This window comes from Anser anser (genome assembly GCF_964211835.1).
Source record: "Anser anser genome assembly, chromosome: Z".
NCBI classification, from domain to species: Eukaryota; Metazoa; Chordata; class Aves; order Anseriformes; family Anatidae; genus Anser; species Anser anser.
In genome coordinates, this window is record NC_139723.1 from 29,631,915 (window position 1) to 29,653,875 (window position 21,961).

Below are 21,961 nucleotides of genomic sequence, written 5' to 3' on the forward strand. Positions count from 1 at the left end.
TCCACAGTAATTGCACATACAGAGCTTAGAGATATTTCCTTGACATACAGAGGGCATCTCAGGGGTTCTGCCTGAAAATTTATTATCAATAATAGAAAAAGTTAGCATGAAGGTCTAAAACAGATACACGAATTGCTTCAAAACACTTGAGTGAATATCAAATATTTCTGACATTTCACTGTATGAAATTACTGAACTGTCAAAAGTAAGGTGTAACTTGTGCCACCCTCTGGTTGTCAGCAACTGGAAGATTGAGGTATAACCCCCCTGGCTTTCAGAAAGTGGATTACAGCCTAGGAAAGAGGAAAAATCATTTCCCAGAGTGGTCTCGAGATACAGGTGCTTAAAACTGTAGTTAACGAAACATTTCCACAGTGTTCCTTGGCTTGTCAGCCAGTCATTTCTTGTTTGTTCATGGATTGCAGAATTTCTGTGTGGTAGGCTCCTTCCTCACAGCAATTCATCACGTATAGCTTCTTAGTCAAAGCTGCTTTCCTATATAATTTAAACTGCATCAACTTTATTGCTTTAGATTTGGACCCCTGTCTCCCGGGCTTCTTACCCAGCATGTTTTCACTTTGTTCCTTATGTATCTTCCTTTACCCTTACGTTTAACAGATAGCAAATAATCACACACTGTCAATCTATAGGACTCAAACTGAAGGTAATCTTTTTTTTTTTAATTTGACTCTTCCACCAAACAGACATCTGCACTGCTTATCAAATTTGTGTATATAGTTTTTCTGCAAGATCCTCTGCTTACTTAAGTCCTTCTGGTTATAATAACCACTGGTGCTTGTCAGACAATGATCACGATCTCTATTATGTGTTTAAAATGCCCTCAGTGTGAGTGTTATGGAAGGTGGCAGGTGTGATGCCACTTTTCAAGAAAACATCCTAGGGAAAAACTGCTGATCTCCCTCAAAGATTCTTGAAGATTTGGGAAAGTTCTTTGATTGCTATGTGAGTTAAAGGTAGAAAATAAATAATAGAATAAACAATAGAGTAAAAGGTCTTTTTTTAGTGTAGTCAGTAGTGACCTAGTGGGATTTCTGCTATGACTTGATTTTTTTCAACGTATTCATAACTTATTTGGAGGAAAAAAATAAAAATAAAAAGATGTAAAAATGTTGTAAAAATGAGCGCACTGAGTGTGAAAAGCTGCAGGATTTTGTGGCATTGAGTGACTGAGGAAATAAGTGCCAGATAAAATTAAGTGCATTTGGATGCCAAAAATCAGTCGGGTTAGTACCACCAGAGATGCAGATTCAGGAAGTCTGCAAGTTAAGCACTGCTGGAAGCTGTGAGGAGGGATACACAAGTGAAATGAACAATGTATTTTTTGTTCATGTATATGCTCTGGGTTTCTGCTAAGGTAGGATGTTGGCACGGATTGGCATTTGGTCTGACTCAGTGTGAGGATAGTGCCTGCTTTTGCCTCCATTCTTGTTTTCCCAGTAGGGTCACAATCTCTTAAGACTGGTTGGAGCATAGCCCCAGGAAGAGGAGGAGGAATTTTCCTTCTAGAACTCCTTAGCATTATGAAGGAGAGGGCCTTCAGAGGCCAGGTGTGGGAAGGGATGGTGGGAGGGGGAGAGGGGAGGGAAGGTGACAACAACATGCTGGGGAGCCCGTAACTGATGAAGAGATCCTAAGAGACTGCAGTAGAGAGTAGGAAATGGAGCAGTCTGCCTGGCTGGTGATGGAAAGAGCCCTTTCTCTGAGCAGGTAGCGATCTACAGCATGTGCTGCAATTCACATCTGCCCTGCAAGGGGTGCAGTAGGGAGGGAAGAGTTGTATGGAGTCTCAGTAATTACAGCAGAAGTGTTTTTTCAAGTCATTCAGATTGTTGTTATTTTTTATTAAAAGGTTCACTAATTATCCTGGTTTATAGCTTAGCTTTTTGTTCTGTTTAAAACCTTTTCAGTTGTCTTTGGGAATTCAATAGAAAGCCTTAATGAGAAGGTCTAAGCAGATCCACTGCATAGCTCTGGTCCTAAGAGTAGCACAATCCTCAGTACGTTAGTTCATGGAAAAGTACTTTTGCAAATAATTTCAGGAATGTTTTTTGTTTTTTCCTTGTTTTGGTGAAAATTTGTACTCTAACATACTAATTGGGACAAAAATGTTTGAAAAGTTAACTTTGAAAATTCTGTATAAGGTGGCTCTGAGATAACATGATAGAAAGTGATGGGGTTTTTGTTTGTTTGTGGGTCATCTGCTTCTTTGTGGTTGTTTTTAGGAAACTTGAGTTATTAGATTATTTTAGAAGGATGGGAGTATTTGAGTAGAGTTGCCAATACAATCCAGTTGCTTTGTTATAGTTTATGAAGCAGTTGCAAAAGATTGTGATCATACTGTGAGGTCAATGACTATGTTTCTGTGAGACTGTTGAAATGTTGCCATTTCTTACTGTATCCTTTGCTTCCAGTGTTTTATTTTTCTTCCCATCATCCTGGTTCTGACTGTATATGTTTGTCTTACAACTTTTTAGAGAAGGATCCTGTTTACATTGATACAGATGGGAGTGAAAGAAACTTTTGCTTGCCACTTAGAGCAGTTAAACATAAATTTTCCTTCCTTAATTAGCTTGTGTGTCACCAGCTAATGAGAACCTTCTAGCATGCTCGACATTTGCTCATTGCCATGCAAGTAGTGTACTTCAAGAAGTGGTGCCTACATTGAATCTGTCTTTGTCCTGGCATTGTTTCCATGCATTTTCCAGCCAACTTTAATAAATCAGCTTCATTGTGTCTGACTGATTCTTCAACATTTCGGTAAATGTGGCCAAAGTTAAAAGGTTTTTTTGTACTTTTTACAAAAAGTTAGGCTCTTAGGAGTTATTTGTATGGTTCTGTGTCCTCTGACTTAACTGAGGTTGTTTTTCTTCTCCTAACTTCCATTTTTAAAAGCCTGTTTTGATATATGTTCCATCTAGCACACAGTAGAAGCTTTGTTTTGATTTCTTCGATAGTTCACTGAATTTTGTTGTGGCCGAGCTTTAGGCAGGCTTTAAGCAGAAACATAAATTACGGCAGACAATGAAGGGAAATGTAGAAGGAGCTAAAAGTTTTTTGAAGAACAGCTTACGGTGCAGTAGTGAACAAGAGGAGTTTGAGTAGTAAGCTATCCTTTGAAAAGGAATTTTTGTGAGGGAATTAATGAATCAGAAGTATAAAGACATTTCTGTGAAATTCATCTTTGTATCCATTTCCAGTGGTGGGGATGGTACAAATTATGACTCCCAGGTCTGTTCTTCACTTGTAACACAAACGAGCTTTGAAACAAACTATGAAAGCATGGTTATTGACACAACAGAGGTTTTTTACTTTTTTCTCTCTTTAAACAGAAAAAGAAAACACCACCAAAAAAAAAAGGCATCTCATTTGGGTTTGCACACTTAACCATTAAGGAAACATGAGCTTTAAGATAGATGATGATAGATTTTGTAGCTGGTCTGTATACACTATGATTGTAGAATCATAACATAGTTTGGGTTGGAAGGCACCTTCAAGGCCATCTAAGTCTAACCCCTCTACCATGGGTGGGTGATACAATTTTACATATGTACAAAAAAAATCTTCTGAAGTTAGCATACTCAGTGCTTACAATAAGGATGAAAATACACCATTGTATAATGTGTTATTTTCTAATTTACATCTGCAATTGAAGTTTCGAAGTGCAGATTTTCATGCATATAATGATGTGTAGAGTCAGGAATTTCTCTTGAAAGTTATATTTTGACAGAAAAAAATTGGCTTACCATGTTAAAAACACGAGAACTGCATCCTCTTCTGTCAGCTGGATTTCTTAGCCTGATAGTGTCTCTTTCATAAGCTATGGTCTCTATATGACTGGGTAGCCTACATCATGGAAATTGTTTGACTTCAGTCACAGTCAGAAATACCATGTCCAGAACATTGAGCAGAAAGTAGGAGAGAATTCAATGCAAGTTCAGAGTTGCAGATCTCACGTGGCACCATGTCATCCTAGACAGAGCTCAAAACTCAATTACATTCAGTACAGCCAACCAAAATATTTTGATTCAATAATAATGACTGTTTGCTTTCAGTATAACTGGATTATATTTTGTATTCTAGAATAATACAGCATTTTAAAACTCAACTGCAAGTTAGCTGTCTTTGTAGTTGTGTGTGTATTTAACTTCATATCTATTTAATAAGGGGGAGATTGGAAAATATAATAGTAGCATGGGATCTGACACCTTAAAAGTCAAGTCCTCTTCAAATGTTTGGCCCAGTGGGTATTTGGTCAGAGGGTGTGCATATACCATTGCTCTTAGTGAAAACCTTCTTTAGCTTTATACTTAATCCCATTCTGCACAGCAGGCGTTGTAAAAACAGGCAGAACGTAATGATGACACCTTGTTTTTGTTCTGAGTGATGATACTAGCTTTCCACTTGTTCCCCTCAAGCCTTCATATTTGCATTGTTTAACTGCCTGTATGATCAGTGTTACTGTACATTATAATAATTCACTGATCTAGTCTGAGGATAAATTTCTGAAGATTTTAATTTCATCTGATAGAGACACTACTGTAACTGGTAGTGCTTTGTTTGATGAACAAGAAGGGAGCGAAGCCATGGATTCAGCAGTAACATTCCTACCCTGAACAAATATTTGTGGAGTAGGTGCTAAATTCTGAGCTTCTGTACCACATGCTGTATTAATTTATTCATTATGTTCTTTACAACATATGATTGGTTTCCATTTTATTTCAGTATTTCCCTTCCAAACTTGTAAGCGGCTGAATTTTTCAAATGTTTAAGGGAGATTGTTCATAATTAGCATAGGAAGCATGCTTCTTTTTTTTCCCCTTCTGTGAGCTTTCATCTTCCTTAATCTTGCCTTATTCTAAGATGTATTTTCCACATTCTGGATGTTTCTGTTGTACCCTATGCACCACACACCCATGCTTTTCTTAGGAGGGAAGAGTTAATGTCAGTTGTAAAGCACATAAAAGCCTGTCACATCAGAATTATAACATGGAGGAAAAATACTATACTGACTGTACAGTAGATATGCAAGGGATAGTGAAATGTGTAGAGACATCCTCTTAAAAAGAATGTTAACAGTAAACTGGAAGATTTTAATTCATGTGGATTGAACATTTGGAAATGTCAGTGGAAGAAAATCCCTTAAGCTGAACAGATTTTTACAAATTGAATCAAATGATAAATCTGGAAAATATTTTTCTTGAGTGACTCCACGTGTAATGCATTTAGACATTTGCAAATAACTTAAGTTCAGGTGAACTAAAAATTGCACCATATTCTCGTTGTGGGAGTTACATAGTTTTTTTATGAAATGCAGAGATGTGAAATAGTGAATTCTGTCAGTAAAGAAGGAACAGTGGCATTGTATTGACATTGATTTGTGTCTTTCAGTTTGCTGTTCTGATTTCACAATAACTAATATTTTTAGCACAGTGTTTGCAATTGAAAAGATTCTTCCAGAATCCAAATTGGTTGGAAGATTGAATAAAAGGTTTTTCTATAATTTGGGTGAAAATGAGCTGGTGATATTTATAGTTACTGATGTTATTTTAGACAGTGTTCTTTCTGAGCATAAAATAAGGTGCTTTAGTTGATCTGACAGTGGACTTGCACTAAAATCTTAATGTGTTTCAGTGTGCGGTTACAGCAAGTGACAGCTCATGAGCATGGTGGCATCATGCAAGTAATTTTCCTTTAAAAAGTGACGTTGTTTGAAATTAAAATGAACAACATCATTTCACATAACAAACGCTTTATTCTTTCTACAGGGTTAAAAGTTGAGCTGTTCCTGTGTTTGACCTCAGTCAGCAGTACTGTCACCATCGCTGTGATCACTTGGGCTTGGTTATAGGGTTGAGGAACCAGAGCAATTGCCTGACACTTCAGCCAGTTAAAGGGCTCCCACCAAGCTTGATTAAGTAGCATTGTAATTTGCCAGAATGTACAGGAGTGAAGGGCCGTTCCATAATGCTCACTTGACCCCATGAGTGTCACAGCTACCATGTATGAGAGTATTAAGGCACTGTTGAGTTGATACAGCTATGAAGGGTCATGCTAGACGTTGAACTTCAGGTTCTGCTCTCTATAAACAAATAGCAAACAGCATTCTGATTTTTCCCCAGCTGTTTTGGCACCTAATGCTTTTGTTGAATTTGAGTGATGGATGTGCTTTTAGTATGTTGTCTCTCTTTCTGCCCTTTTAAACCAATAATTGAAACAATGTGCAACACTGGGTTGAAATGTAAAAATCACTTTAAAATTAGAGTTGAGCTGTATTGTAAGTTTTCAGCATATTGCATTTAAAAACATAAGCACAGTTGCTGACAGAAATATTCTCACTTAAAAACAATGCAAAATATTTTTGAGTCATTCACGATGTACTATTCCCATCCTGTACAGTACTAAGACAGATGTTCAATTACTGTCTGAAATTATAAACACTGCCTGTATTTGTGCAATTAGGCCTGGTTTTGTACTCAAGTGTTAGAAATATAGTGCTAATCAGGGTAAACATAACCTGAAATATGAACTGAAAGATGACTCAGGTTTCGTCTACAAACACTGAAAAATACACACAGTGAAATCTAGTGTATAGATGACAGGAACGTCTTCATTCAGGACCACGTATAGTTACTGGCTGAAAAGAGTTTCTTAATAAAAAGTCATTGACAGAATAGCTTTTGGTAGAAATCTTTTTCAGTGCAGGCTCATGCTTACCTTTAAAAGAGCCAATAAATTTTAAAACAACTTGTTTGCTAACTATCAAACTGAAACTGATCTGTGTCTGGAATACTGCTGCCAGTGTTTTCATGTATTTAATTTTTGTTATTCCCATACATTTGGGCACTCTCTGAATATATAAAACCTTTAGAAAAGTGCATAAAAATAGTAAAGCTTACTCTATTTAAAAGTGAGGGGAAAAAGCAAGTATTGTTTACAGAAGACTAAGCCTACCTGATATGACCAGACTCTTGTAAATGTTCTGTCTTCTGCCAAAGAAGTATATACGTAAACCAGAATGTGTTTGCACAGCTACCATCTTTTTAAATATTTTCGGATACAGATATTTAATACACTTCCAATCCTCCAAAATTAAATATACTTTTAAATCTTAACTCACTGGGATTTGAAATTTGGCATTATTAGCATTGCGTCTCTGTGGTTCCTTTATTATTAGCAGTTTGAGTAAATTTACAACACTTAAGCAATTTTATTTACAAGTTCACTACTTAGTTGGGTGCATTTACTGTCAAGGTACTCCTCAGTTGTTTTCCAGTTACTTGCTGATGGGTCTGATCTTTTTTATTTAATTAGCCATGAATTAGTTGTAAGTTTGGGACTATATTGACAGAACACACATAAAGACATTGTTTCCTTCACAGTCCAGAGACTGTGAAGGCAGAAATGTTTTTAAATGATGGTGAGTCATAGGGACATTGCCATTTATTTCCAAAAGCATTCATGTACTTCTCCTGTCTGACTAGGTTATATTTAAGAGACCATTAGGTTATATTTAAGAGACCATTATAATGATTTAATTTTCAATTAATTAAAAGAAGAGGAAAAAAAAACTGCAGCTTTTTTTATAGATTTTATAGATATACTTAGATTTGTGTAACTATTTTGTTAGGAAGTCACGATCAAGTAAAGAATTTGCTTAAAATAATGGTATAAACTCATACTAGTGTATGTATTCAAGCTTGCATAATTAAATAGAAATATTAATTTAGTTAAAGTTGTCCAAGTTTAAATAGACAATTTTGTACTATTTAACAGGCATGATATCAGAAGACATGAAAGATTATTGTTCATAGAAAAGCACTATTTCAAAATGCTGTATTAATCTTAGAAAAAAAATAGGAGAACTGCAGGTGAAAGGAATGTGCTGAATCCTGGAGTTATAGTAAGTATAAAAAAAAAAATGTGCGTTATCACAGTTAATTGCCATGTTTCCTCCAAATCAGTTATTGTGGACAACTTCTCCCTTTCTTTATTCAAATAAAAGCTCAAATTCCCCAATGTGTCATTTTAGCACACTCCTTCATTTTTCACTGGTACTGGGGGTCTGCATCTCCCTCTATAACATTTCTGTCTTGTCAGTTTAGATTGTGAAGTGTGCTGTGACCAAGCTTGAAATAGACACAATAGTCTTGTAATGGCACTGTTACTTAGCAAAAGTGGTAAAGAAAACAGATGGTGAAACGCTTTACCTGCTAAATAGAAAAAATGCATGTGCTGTTAAGGGAAGAAAAATGGGGTAAAAAAAAAAAGTAAAATTTAGAGGTGCAACCTAAACTAATGAATTGCAGCAGAGAAAATTGGGAAGGGTGATTCACTTTGATTTTTATCTGTTGTCAATACTGGATGTTCAAGGAGAGAGAGCAGTCCTTGGCTACCCAGACACCATGCAGGCATGTAGTTTGGTGGCATAGGAAAAGGTGATAATATTTCCACTTAGCTGTTCACGCTGACCGTTGAAGCAAGAAGACTCATTGTGTAGGAAAGTATCCTGAGCCATCTCTGAAATTGCAGGACTATAATACCAGTATGCAGAGAGGTGAGAAAGAGGCTTCTAAGAGAGCAGGAGGAAGGGTTGGAGGTTTGTGGTTTTTTTTGTTTACTTGTTTTCCTGCAGCAAGGTGCTGTTCACAGAGGAGGAAGGTTCATCAGTTTTTTCTAAATTTATCTGAGTTGACAGGTCTTTCAGAAGCCTGAAAAACTCCCAAGACCACTGCACATACCCACATTGCCCTTTTAGGCTTTTAAGCTAAGACTGCTGTCTGCAAATGTTACCTGCCTTTGTGTCAGATAATGTAGGAGTCCGTCATTGAAAAACACCAGATTATTCGTTTGTCTGACTTTGCTGACAGGGCAGATGTTATGTATAGAAATGGCTGTGCCACATGGCTAATGAGGATGCCCTTGAACACACTTAAAAGCACAAGCACAGTGGAGATTTCTTTCCAAGAGCAGTGATTTCATCACACCAGACATTATCCTGAAGGCTATGCCTGCATTAACAGGGAGCACGGTAAGCGCAGATCTGTAGGTGAATTACATTGAGGACCCAGTGTGCATAGTATATTTATGTCCCCCTGATACGTATATACATGTCATGGGATTTTGGTTTTGGACTAGTTACAGCCTGGTCCCATGGGTTGAATGTCTGTTAGCAGTATTGAGAGTAACTGCTGGCTTAGTTTGGGTGTGAAAGAAAATCAGTTTACACTCTTGAGATCATTCTACTTTGTGAATCAAAGTGCAGCCAGTGGGGGCAGCTGGGAGTCGGGCTTCACAGCGATCCAAACAAGTGCACTGGTGTGGGCACACGCCTTGACTTTGCAAGTCAGGCAATATGTAAACTGGGAAATTTGGCCTCAACTCACTACCAGAATTATTTTCAAAAAACAGAGTAGATGTAGTTCATACATCTAGAATCAAGCAGAATTACTCTGCTTACAGTACTGGCATGTAGTTAAATAGTGGGTGATTGCAGAGTGAGTTTGCTGCATTTGTTCTCGGTGCAGTGCTTGGAGATTATATTCCTAGGACCACACACAGTAAAATGAGTAAAATACTCAAAATCCTTTCACTTTATTTTTTGTATGAGGAAGAACAGTTTGAGTACAGAAAACCTCAGTAGCATATCTCTTTAAAGTCAATAATACCTTGTCTTCTTGTAGATGCCTTTAATTTCTTTTAAACAGGTTCCTTAAAAGGAACCTTCTGTAGAAGCTGCAGGGATCATTAATGTAGATGATAAGGCATACTGAATTCAGAAAAGAGCAAAACAGGGATACAGAGATTTTTAAAGTCATCTAAAATTGAATAGTTTTTGCGTTTGAACAGAAGGAGTACAATTCTAGATGTAGACTGTGTGTGTGAAAAGTATGGAGTACCATTCATTATTCAGAGTTTTTGTTTCCTGACCTTTGGTGCTTCTTAACATATTTTCTATGCCATAGTATGAAAAATCATATTTTAAATTCTAGTAAGGGCTTTTTGATTTATGTCCAGTCTTTTCAATTAATTTTTACTATTGATGTATCCATCATTATGATATCGAAAAGGCATTCAGTAACTTGCATTTAATTTTCTTCCTGAATTTAGGCCACTGAGCATTAGGGACTTGGGGGCTTACAGGACCCTTTCTTTAGTACAGTAATCATTTATTATGAAGCTTTTTGTGCATTAGAATTATGTTCCTTCTGCTGTATAGTTCATTTAGTTTCCGTAGCGTGCAGGTATGTTACTGGCGTTGAAGCATCAGCTGCATGAAGGAATCCTAAAGAGTAAGCCTGATAAGATGATGCCGTGAAGGAATCGTGTCTTTTTCTCATAGGTGTGATGGTGACAGAGTTGGTGGTGGTAGTAGCAGTATTAGTAAGAATAATTATGACTCTCCTTGCTGGTTTACAGTGTTGCTAACTTCTGCTGATACCTTTAAGGTTTAATGTGATATTCAAAATACTGTAGTAACTTTTAGTCATGTACCCAAATTTTATTTTTACAAGACTAATTTTAGGTACACAGATGAAGAAATTTGACTAATTTCTTTGTGCTTCCACTTCTGCATCTCTAAATCAGAGATAAAATGTATATTCACTTTGAGAAGGACTTCTAAATAAGATAATAGCTTGCATTACCAGAGAGTCTGTTATTCAGGATATACTTTACATTGTGACAGTGTTTGGGGACATGCTATAGAATTTATTTGACAGAAATAAAAGTTGTGACACTTGATCACTGGTCACATGAAGTAAAGTTTACATGAGTGTCTCAGTAGGTGTTACATAAGTGTGAACTTAAGGACAGTTGATGTGTATTCACCTTGTGGTTTATTATTGTAAGGATTTCTTAATGAAGCTTAATTTCTTACAGGAGGTGCTGAAACAGCTACAAGGAAGTATTGAAGATGAGGCAATGGCATCTTCTGGACAAATTGACTTACTAGAACGACTTAAAGGTAAATCTACAATTATGTTTTAAATAGGGTCATTTGCTTCTTAATTGCTTTTTCTTTGGGGTAAAATTTTCAAACCCAAATGCACCTTCTTTCCGCTGCTGACTTTAGCAGTTAGGCATACTCTCAGTGCACAGTTGTTTTTGTTTTGGCTAAGCATTTTAAAGACACATTTTCAAAAGGGAGCATGTTTCTAAGTTGCTTTTGTGCTTTTGCTACTGTTACTGTAGGACTTCATATGAATTGCATTTGATGCAACTTCCACTTCATACAGTATTTCAGAAAAAGTAGATGTAATTTTTAAAATTAATGATGGATTAGTTCCATGATTTTTCCAAATCTGCTTGCATGCCCTACCCTCTCTGTGTCACATTACTGGAATTGTATCTGCCATGCTGAAAACTGATAACTCCTTCCCTAGACCATGTGGTGGAATGTGCACCATCCCATATAATTCTTGCAGAGCAAGTACAAATCAGTAACTTTCAATATATATCCATTATCTTTACTACTGAACCAGAAATATTGTAGAGGGTGTCTACATTTAAGGGCCTGGTGGTGACATGTCATCATCTACATGACAGTGAAGCATGTACAAGATAGCCAAGGAAGAGGCTGTAAGTGTGCCATGAGCAATTCCAACGGCATTTATGCAAAACTTGGCCCATTTCTTAAGTCTTCTGGGAAGGAGGCAGGCAAACTAGTGTGGGGACACTGTTCTGATGAGCAGGACTGCAGTAGTTTTGCCATCTGCTCAGTGGACAAGTATTCTCTAAGTATTCTCTATCAAGATCGGGGTTGGTTCACATTATGTTATTTTGTGAATGCCAATGCAAAATGTTTAAACTGTTTCCATCAAAAAACACACATTTGTTCATGAGATACGAAATCAAGATTGAATAATCTCCTTAATGTGCTGATGAACTTCAGCTCTGAAACCGTTTGCTCTTTATTTTCCAGAATTGAACTTGGAAAGTACCAGCTTCCCTGGAGTAAAGTTAAGGCCAAAGGTGTCCGCGCGTTCATATGGGAGCCGGGAAGGGTCTGTGTCAAGCCGTTCAGGAGAGTGCAGTCCTGTTCCCATGGGATCATTTCCAAGAAGAGGATTTATGAATGGAAGCAGGGAAAGCACTGGTTATTTAGAAGAGCTGGAAAAAGAGAGGTAAATTTCTTCATTTATTTATCCAGTGTACATTGACGACTTCTGATTTTACTTTGAAAGTTTACTGGCACGCTTAATATTTAGCTGTCATGAGTATGATTTTTGCTGTTAAGGTATATTTACCTTAACAGGTAAGGATGCCAGGACTCTGCATTATATTTAAATACACACAACAAAAAATATCTTAAAACACCTAGTACACTTTCTACTGCTTCTTCATATTTGCATTTCATTGTTACTGTTTGTTGGAGGTTATTGTGTTTTGATCAGCAGATTGTCAGCACTTTAAATATTTTGAGAGAGAGAGCAGGGCATCCCAAACACCTCTGTATCTCTTAAACATTACTGATAAGTGTTGAAGCTGTAACAAGGTGATGGTGCAATCTTTCTATTTTTTTTGTAAATGGTTATAGCTACCAGCTACTGAGCTGGTTGATCAGTTACTTACTATTAGTAGATATTTGCCTACTGATTCTTATAACTTAAAAATTATCAGCTAAACGAAAATACTTAATCTTCAGGATGTAATTCCTGTGTGATGTTTTGCATGTTAGCAAAACCATGGAGTCTCTTTTCTTGGAAGGCCGTATTACCCACTTAATTTGAAGAAGGTCCTGAGCATAATGCAGAGTTGTAGTATGTGATTATAAGACAGGGTTTTCTAAAGATTTAGTCATTGAAAGAGACTTAATGGATAGGATGTCAGGCTGTGGCGCTGCAAAACAAAATAAACAGCAACACTATATTTATGCCTAGTAATTTTAACAAGCCAAAGAACACCATTTGGAACCATAATATAAAAGTTTGGTGGGTAATAAGTGGTTTGTGGGGCAGCATCCTAACAACTCTTAGCGGCCTTTCCTGGTGTTGAGTAAAACTTTTGCAATCAAGAGCTGAAAGAAGTATACTTTCCCTATAAGGTACTATTTTGAAGGCCCTCTCTGTTGGTCCTATTAGTAAAATGAAAGTAACTTCCCATGGATCCATACTGAGCCTCTGTAGCGGCCCCTGTCTTTTTTCATTTTTTTCCAGTTACTCAGGATCACTGATCATGGAATCAGTAAGGTTGAAAAAAACCTCCAAGATCATCTGGTTCAACCATCCCCCCACCAACAATATCACCCACTAAACCATGTCCCTTTTAATATCCAACCTTTCCTTGAATACCCCCAGAGATGGTGACTCCACCACCTCCCTGGGCAACCTGTTCCAGTGCCTGACTGCTCTTTCTGAGAATAAATTTCTCCTGATTTCCAACCCGAACCTCCTTTCCTCTCAAAAATATAGATTCTTGAAGAGCTGGATAGGAATATTTCGGAATCTCTTCCCACTCTTAAAGGATCGAATGTCTGCCATTTGAACTTGGGGCTGTTCCCGCTTCCATTTTTCTGTTGAAATGATCTTCCATTCTCATGCATAGAGTATTGATAAAAGAGCCCTCCACGTGTAGTATTTGACAGGGACAGGGCACCTTACTCTTACCCAGAATAAGAACCTAGCAGTAGTCTTTGATGTCCATCCTAACAAAATACTGTACCTGCTTTTATTCTTACCAATGTTGGTTTTTACCATGCGGTACTGAAATCATTAAGTGTAGCTGAGGCTTTCCATTATAATTCAAGTGAACTTCATGTCACTCAGAACGAGAATGGTTAATTTAGAGTAACTGGATTTCTTCAGTTTGGTTAGTGCATCTGGTTTATGATCTGTGATCCTTTCCCACTGTTGTGAATTCTGAGGTGATAATTTGGATGTTTTGCTCATCAATAAAGAGAGCTGAGGCAGTGAACTGGTCTATTTTTAAAATAATGCTGGAAAAAATGGAGAGGGTTATTTTAATTTCATATGACTTCAGACAGTGTTACCCTCATAGCTAAGGGGGTGAAGATTAGTGCTGCTGAGAAGATGATCTGTGGCATGACCAGATAACATCTGGCTTCATTATTAATGAAATGGTGGATAACCAAAACTGTCCTATTCTTTTGGCTGTTCCAAGGGACATGTAGGAATGCTTAGGGCATTGGCATGGGCCCTAGGTAGCCAGAAGAATCAGAACTTGGGGTAAAGGACACAAGACTATACATCGTGAATCACTACAAATTCTGAAATGAAATTAACTAGTTTTTCTATGCTTTGTGTCAGAATTTGTTTGGTATACTTACTAAGTTTCTGTGTTTCTAAACATATGTTTCTGCATAGATTATTTGCTAGTAGAACTTCTTTTGCATTTAAACAGGCCTTTGAAGAACTCATGGAACTTGACAAACCTTAAAATACTAAGACAATTTAAAAAGAAACCTAAGATTTTTTGGAAACCTGCAACACAACATTTCCACTCAGTATTTTAATACACTGGAAAAATACATACTGCGTTTGGGCAAGGACCAACTTAAGTATTAACTGAGTGTGAACTTGGCAAAATCATGGGATGTTTATTAATTAAAAAGAAAATCACTAGATGTTTATAAATATAAACAAGTAAGAAACAATAAAAAATTGCTAAAATTTTTGTATTGAAAATTTTATTTAGCTTGGCCAAAAATGATCATCTGAGAGGGAGAAAATTAACCAGTTGGTAAGATTAAATTGTTTCTGTGTTTCTCATTTGCTGAGTTCTCTTCTAGTTTTAAAGTCAAAAAGAAAAAAGTAGGTAATATATTTATTTTTAGTTTACCAGTTCAGAATACACTACTTAATAAATATCTCCTGCTTTCGCTCTCACTGTTTTCAGGTGTATTTGGTAAGAAACTGTCTCAACAAAACTTTCCAGAGTATACTGCAGGTTACGTTTTATAAACTTCAGGTTACTTTCTTATTTGATTTGCCTTTTACAATTTAAATATTCTCACTCTTGTAAGCTCTGTGACTTATCACTAGAGCAGGTAGTCCTGTGTTGAATTTTGTATGAAAATACATATATTCCTTGTTTGTTCTTTCTGGTTTATTCCAGTCTTTTTTTACTTCTAATGTTGATATTAAGCATTTTCTCTTGTCTCATGGCTTCTGTCTCCCTGTATCTCTTACCTCCTCGTGGCTGACTGTATGACTTACATATGTCTTCACAATATCTTCAAGTTAGTGTTTGGTTTTCAAGATTTTGTTGTTTTATTGCCTGCCAGTGGAAGTAAAAGTATTATTTATAGTTACGTAATGCAAGTAGAATAGCATAATATTTTGTTACCCTTTGCTGTTTTAGCCTTTCAATAGTGACATGATTATCCAGAAAAGATTTCCTAAAGAGGGAACTGCTTTTCTGCAATCGTGCATTCATTGTTTCATTTGTTGCTCAGAACTTCAGAAAAAAACGCATCACAAAAGTTTTTCTAAATACTTCCTCATTAGAAAAGCTGTTCACATTGGAAACTTTCTGTTAACTCATTAAAAACACTGTCATGTTCCAAAAGCTTACATTTGCCTTTGCTGCATTCTCACTGAAGTTGATGGTGTATGACAGAGGACAGAATATTCTCTGTTACTGTGGAAGTGCTGATATAAGCAATTTTGGGGTGTACAAAGATGGAATAACCGTGCTGGGATTTTCCGTCAATTTTTTTTCCATGATCAGTAACAGTTCTTCCACCTTAAACACTCTTCTAACCTAGGAAGTTCCAAAAGGCTGCAAAAGCAGCTTTATTCTGGTTGGTGTATTTATTATCTGATAGTAATGTAAGTGTGGGGAGCAGCTTATCATACACATCTACAATGACTTGCTGCTTATTTTCAAGGAAATTGAAGAGCAACCTACCATGATTGTACGAACTCCCTTCAGGCTTTGGACTGACAGACCTTAAAGACATTGGTAAAATCTGAATTCTACTGGAGCAGTAATACCAAAGTAGTAAGCCCAAATAGAGCATTGCACAGAAGCAAAAATGACACTATCAAATTAAGGGGGACACCCCCAGGATATGCATTATGTTGTTTGTGGAGCACTGATGGTTCCTAAGTTCTTTTCTTGCTTCTAGCATCTGTTAGGCATGTCAAAACAGATTGAATGACACAGTATCTCATTCACGAGGTGAATACCCTACATTTTGCAAGAGAAACCTAATTGCATGTTCACTTAGCTGAAAGTAATCCCTCCTATTTCTACTACCAATTCCTTGACACCCAGAGGGAGAATTAGTCGGTCCTGTCATATTTGCAGTCTTTGTATGGTTTTAACCAGCAGTAGATGAGAATAATATGATTAGTACTGTTAGAAAACACATTTAGAAGTAAAAATACTTTTTATGAGAATTGCATTAATTATACTTTTGCAAAATTGATTTCACAAATTGGACGCAACCAGTGCTTGGACACCTAACAGTGCATTTTCACCAGGGTGGAAAGACGGGAAGCCATGAAGAATGCAGGCATGCACAGAGATCAGGCAGGCAGGTTATGTGTTAGAGGATAGTTGGGAGGCCAACAGAATGACTTTCTGTCACAGGCTTTTCTAGAGCACAGTGTATTCACATTTCATTCTGTCTGTCTTAGGGAATTCCAGCCCAGGTACATCCTTGCTTTGGGTATGGAGTATTAAAGTAATCAAAAATAGTTTGAAATGTTTTATTGAAGGAACTAAGTCATCAAGTCCTTCAAAATACGTGGTTTTAATTTCTTCTACTTGAAGTTCTTTCATGTGGAACTTGAACACAGGTTGTGACTGGGATGCATTAACAAAGTAGTCAGGGGAAAACTTTATTGTATGCTGTTATTGTTCCTTAAAAACTTAGAGTAATTATCTGTAACGGTTTCTTGTATTTTGTAACACAAAGATTCATGTGGCTGTTGCTTGGGAAAACCACAACCTGAGATTAGAGACAGACAGATGCAAAAGTCAAGGGATAGGAAGTAGTACTGGGCAATTTCCTTTGCTTCTTTCTGTCCTCTGGCTTAGTGTTTGAGTTCAGTCTTCAGCTTTATCTGTCCATCTTTTTTTATGAATACTATGCACGTTTCATTTTTAAAAATATTCTGTGATTTCTATGTTTACCTCATCTGTAATCTGATAAAATTTTTTGCATTTCTTTAAATGTTAATGAGCAATATTAAAATGCTGGAAGGAAGAACACTTGCAGAAAGCATTTATAAGAAACTAATACACTTTTTGAAAAAAATGTAGCTTGCCTGTATACTTGTACTATTCAGATTTTATCTGAAAACCTTAATTTTGAAAAATGTGATGAAAATAAAAAATATGTAACCATACTGATAAATTTTGCAACTACATAAATGTAGTTTATGAAGGATTCATAAAATAGTAGTTACAATGTTTAATAGTTTTTTTGGTAGTCTGAATGTAGTCAAATTCATACCGTTCTCTATATGAGAATATTCAGATCTACAGTAGGTTTGATACCCATTTAAAATGTTATAGACAGGATACATCTGCAGTGGTTTATCACATTTGATGGTAAATACTCTCTTCAAGTATTTTTAGTAATCATACAAGTAACTTGATTTTGTATGCTTTGTCTTGTTTTTGTATGGGTGACAGTTTAATGAGGAGACGCTACAAAAGGAGAAAAGATAAATGAATTTCAAAACAAGATTCTGAGACATATACAATTCTGTAATTTCCAGGCCTTTTCATAAGTAGCAACGGTAGTTCAGTGTGTCATACAAAACTTACCGTCTGAAAGAATCATAGGATGTTTCAGGTTGGAAGGGACCTTAAAGATCACCCAGTTCCAATCCCCCTGCCCTGCACGGGGATGCCACCCACTAGATCAGGTTGTTGAAAGCCCCATCCAGCCTGGCCTTGAACACTTTCAGGGATGGGGCATCCACAGCTTTTCTGTGGGCAACCTGTGCCAGTGCCTCACCACCCTCAGAGTGAAGAATTTCTTTCTAACATCTAATCTAAATCTCCCCTCTTTTAGTTTAAAACCATTCCCCCTTGTACTATCACTACACCCCCTGACAAAGAGTCCCTCCCCAGCTTTCCTGTAGGCTCCCTTTAGGCGCTGTATGGCCTCTGTAAGGTCTCCCTGGAGCTTTCTCTTCTCCAGGCTGAACAAACCCAACTCTCTCATCCTGTCTTCATAAAAGAGGTACACCAGTCCTCTAATCATCTTCTTGGCTCTCCTCTGGACTTCTCCTCTGGACTCACTCTAAAAGGTCCCTTCCCTTCTTATGCTGGGGGCCCCAGAGCTGAACACAGTGCTCTAGGTCGGGTCTCACAAGAGCAGAGCAAAGGGGGAGAATCGCCTTTGACCTGTTGGTCACACTTTTCATGTAGCCTAGGTTATTGTTGGCTTTCCGGGCTGCAAATTCACATTGCCAGCTCGTTCAGTTTTTCATCGACCAGTACCCCCAACTTCTTTACTTGAGGGCTGCTCTCAATCCATTTGTCCCCCAGCCTTTACCTGCAGAATCACAGAACTACAGTATCATTGAACAGCTTGGGGTGGAAGATCTAGTTCCAACTCCCCTGTCATGAACACCTCCTGGGATGGGATCCTGGGATAGGGCATCCACAACTTCTTTTCTCTAGGTATTTGGTTGGGATTGCCCTGGTCCAGGTGCAGGACCTTGCACTTGGCCTTGTTGAACCTCATGAGGTTTGCATGGGCCCACCTCTCAGCTTGTCCAGGTCCCTCTGAATGACATCACCTCCAGCATGTTGACCGTACCACACAACTTGGTATTATCAGCAAACTTGCACTCAATCCCGCTGTCCATGTCACTGACAAAGATGTTAAACAGTGCCAGTCCCAATACTGATTCCTGAGGAGCACAGCTTGTTACTGATCTCCACCTGGACATTGAGCCATTGATTGCAGCTCTTTGAGTGCAACCATCCAGCCAATTCCTTACCCACCGAGTGGCCCATTGATCACATCCATGTTTCTCCAATTTAGAGACAAGGGTATCATGGGAGACAGCATCAAATGCTTTGGACATGTCCAGGTAGATGATGTCAGTTGCCTTTCCCCTATCCACCAATGCTGTAACCCCATCAGAGAAGGCCTCCAAATCTTGTCAGGCACAAGCTACCCTTAGTGAAGCCATGTTGGCCATCACCAGTCACTTCCTTATTTTCTGTGTGCCTTAGCACAGTTTCTAGGAGAATCTGCTCCATGATCTTGCCAGGCACAGAGGTGAGAGTGACTGGCCTGTAGTTCCTTGGGGCTTCCTTTTTTTTCCTTTTTAAAAATGTGAGTTATGTTTCCCCTCCTCCCATATTCAGCCATTACTTCTCAAACGTGGTGGACAGTGGCTTAGCAACTTCATCTGCTAGTTCCCTCAGGACCTGCAGATGCATCTCATCAGGTCCCATGGACTATTGCTCTTTGTTAGTGAGAACGAGGTGCAGCACCGCATCTCTGCTTGTTGTCTCCTCTCTCACTTGGAGAAGGAAGTCATCATCGGTGCATTCCAGGAACCTCCTGGATTGCCTGTGGCCCGCTGTGCTGTCCCTCCAACAGATACTGGGGTGGTTGAAGTCCCCCATGAGGATCAGGGCTCATGAATGTGAGGCAGTTGCTGTCTGTCTGTAGGGGGCCACAGAAGCAGGATGAAAGTTAGCATATGACTAATAACTGTGCTTTAGTTATCACTAAATGCTTCTCAACTGTAGATTTCGTACTGGTTTTATAGAGAAATTTAGGTATCTTTTCTTTTATAGATGTGGGTCTGATACACAAGAAGTTAGAGTGACTCACTTAAGATAGCATAGTAGATAGTTTGTTCAGCTGAGGCAAGGGAACAGAACCCATGTTATCAGTCGTCTTGTTAGTGCCATCTTCCTCAACCTTGTTTCTAAATAGATCTTTTATATTGGTATCAATGCTCATTTCTGTACTCATATTTGGAGATGAGGTCTTAATAGTGAGACATTTCCTGCTTCTGTTTTCAACAGATCTCTTTTGCTTGCGGAACTGGAGAAGGAAGAGAAAGAAAAGGACTGGTATTACGCCCAGCTTCAGAACCTTACTAAAAGGATTGATAGTCTCCCCCTTACTGAAAATGTAAGTAACTTTTCCATGCTTTTTCATGTATCTGGTGCTACAATCTCTGTTTAGATGCTGTGTATGTCTTACAAATTTGGTGACTTCCTCTACCATTATTTTAACTTAAAACATTTTTATTCACTGTGTAAAGCTAACTTAGTCTCAGTGATACATTTTTCATATATGATTTTATACGTTAAGATTCATACCTATCAGTAGGAATGCCAGCGCTGGAAAGGAACACTGAGAAGTTATTATGACAAATAAATTACGTGTCAGTAAGCTCCTTCTTTACCTATATCCCCCAAAGGTCTTTTTCTTTTTGTTTCTGTTATTTAATGGATTCTTTCAGTTTTGAGAGCAGTATGAGTCTAAGAGACAATTTACATAAGAGTTCTTCTTTCAAAACAGTGAGTGAAGTGATGCTATACTGTACAGTTGCTCCAAGCTTTTACTTTTATATCTCCCAGCTGTTCACAGTCAAGTCACCATTACCTAGGATAATGAAGATCTCTGGTCTCCAAGAATAATACAGGTTTTTCTGTTGTCAGACCTCAGTAGCTTGGATGTATTTGCAGTACATTCCTTTGTACATACAGTTTTGGGAAGATCTGCTTGCCCATCTTTACAATCAAACCTGCTTAGGCATTAGTCCATGTCCTGGAAATGGAAACAGAATGTGGAAACACTTCATTGATTGGGGTGAAGCAGCTGGACTTCAGCATATCTAACAGTGAGTCATAGCCAAGCTGATCAGAAAATTGGAAGCAAGAGGAGAAAGTCTGAAATAGGTCTTGAGGTACTGCAGTCCTTTTGCAAAGGCCCTGTCAGCTGTGTCTGTCTCACTCTAAATGTATTGTAGGTTTTAAGATTTATGTCTCCTCAGTTTCACAGATAATCAATTAACTTAGTTTTTCTTATTATAATACCTTACCTAATATCTACACTAAAACCCTTCTGTGATAATTTAGTACTACTAATTGCATCCACAGTGGAATGGAAGACCCCGTTCTTTTTAGTAACATTTTACGTATTTGTAGATGATTCTGTCTGGTGTTGACTCTCTTAATGAACCTTGTTGAAACCTTCTGTGAGAGCTGCCCTTGGACACTAACCTGTTTGCGAGCTGAATGATTGGCTAAAAAGTGTAGTGTAGCCTCCTAGGAAAAGATACATCAGTCCTACTTGAATTTTCTAAGAATAACTAAAGTTTTAAACTTCAGAAAACTTTCCTCATGTTCTCAGATTTCTGCCTAAGTGTAGCCCACGTCTTTGTCTTACACACTGAAAAGCACAGCCTTCTCATTTCTGTGCAGCTGAATTCTGTGCAGCTGTGCAGCCAGTTCTACTACTTCTATGCAGTAGTAGAACTGGCTCTAGGTCTGTGTCTATCTTTACATTTCTTTCCATATGTCAGTAGCTGAAGGCTTCCTTCTGACATTCTTTTAAGATCATTTCCCAGAACAGAAAGGGTTTATGAATTCTGCCTTGATAAGATTTTTGCATATTACTGGTGAAACAAAGCTACTAGACTGTACGGGCTTTGATTTGTTCCTTTTTCCACACCATTAGAGCAAAGATGCAAAAGTCATTTCTGTCTTCTCTTGATGATTATCAATACCATGGTGCAATGGCTATGTAAAAATGCCTTCTAGTTTGTTTTTCACATCCATACAGTCATTACTTTGATTTGTCCTCTATTTTGCTACTACTTTTCTGTTGCAAAACAGAGGTAAGTCTTCACAAATGAAGTACAGATGCAATACTTGCTCGTGACCTCTCTGCTTTTGAAAGAGTTTATGCTGTACTATTCACAAAGGTAGTTGTCACTGATCTTTAAATGAAAGCACTTCTAATCTTCTATACCATTTTTTCATT

At 37.7% G+C, this 21,961-nt stretch overlaps 1 protein-coding gene across 4 annotated transcripts in view; it reads left to right on the forward strand.

Moving 5' to 3' along the window:
• Positions 1-21,961, forward strand: part of APC (APC regulator of WNT signaling pathway) — a 90,626-nt gene that overhangs the window by 36,742 nt on the left and 31,923 nt on the right. For all 4 annotated transcript variants that reach the window (XM_083818929.1, XM_083818927.1, XM_083818928.1 and 1 more), the window contains exons 3-5: positions 10,900-10,984; positions 11,942-12,143; positions 19,993-20,101. In XM_083818929.1, coding sequence (XP_083675055.1) covers positions 10,900-10,984; positions 11,942-12,143; positions 19,993-20,101 — 396 coding nt within the window. The remainder of the gene's footprint in view (positions 1-10,899; positions 10,985-11,941; positions 12,144-19,992; positions 20,102-21,961) is intronic.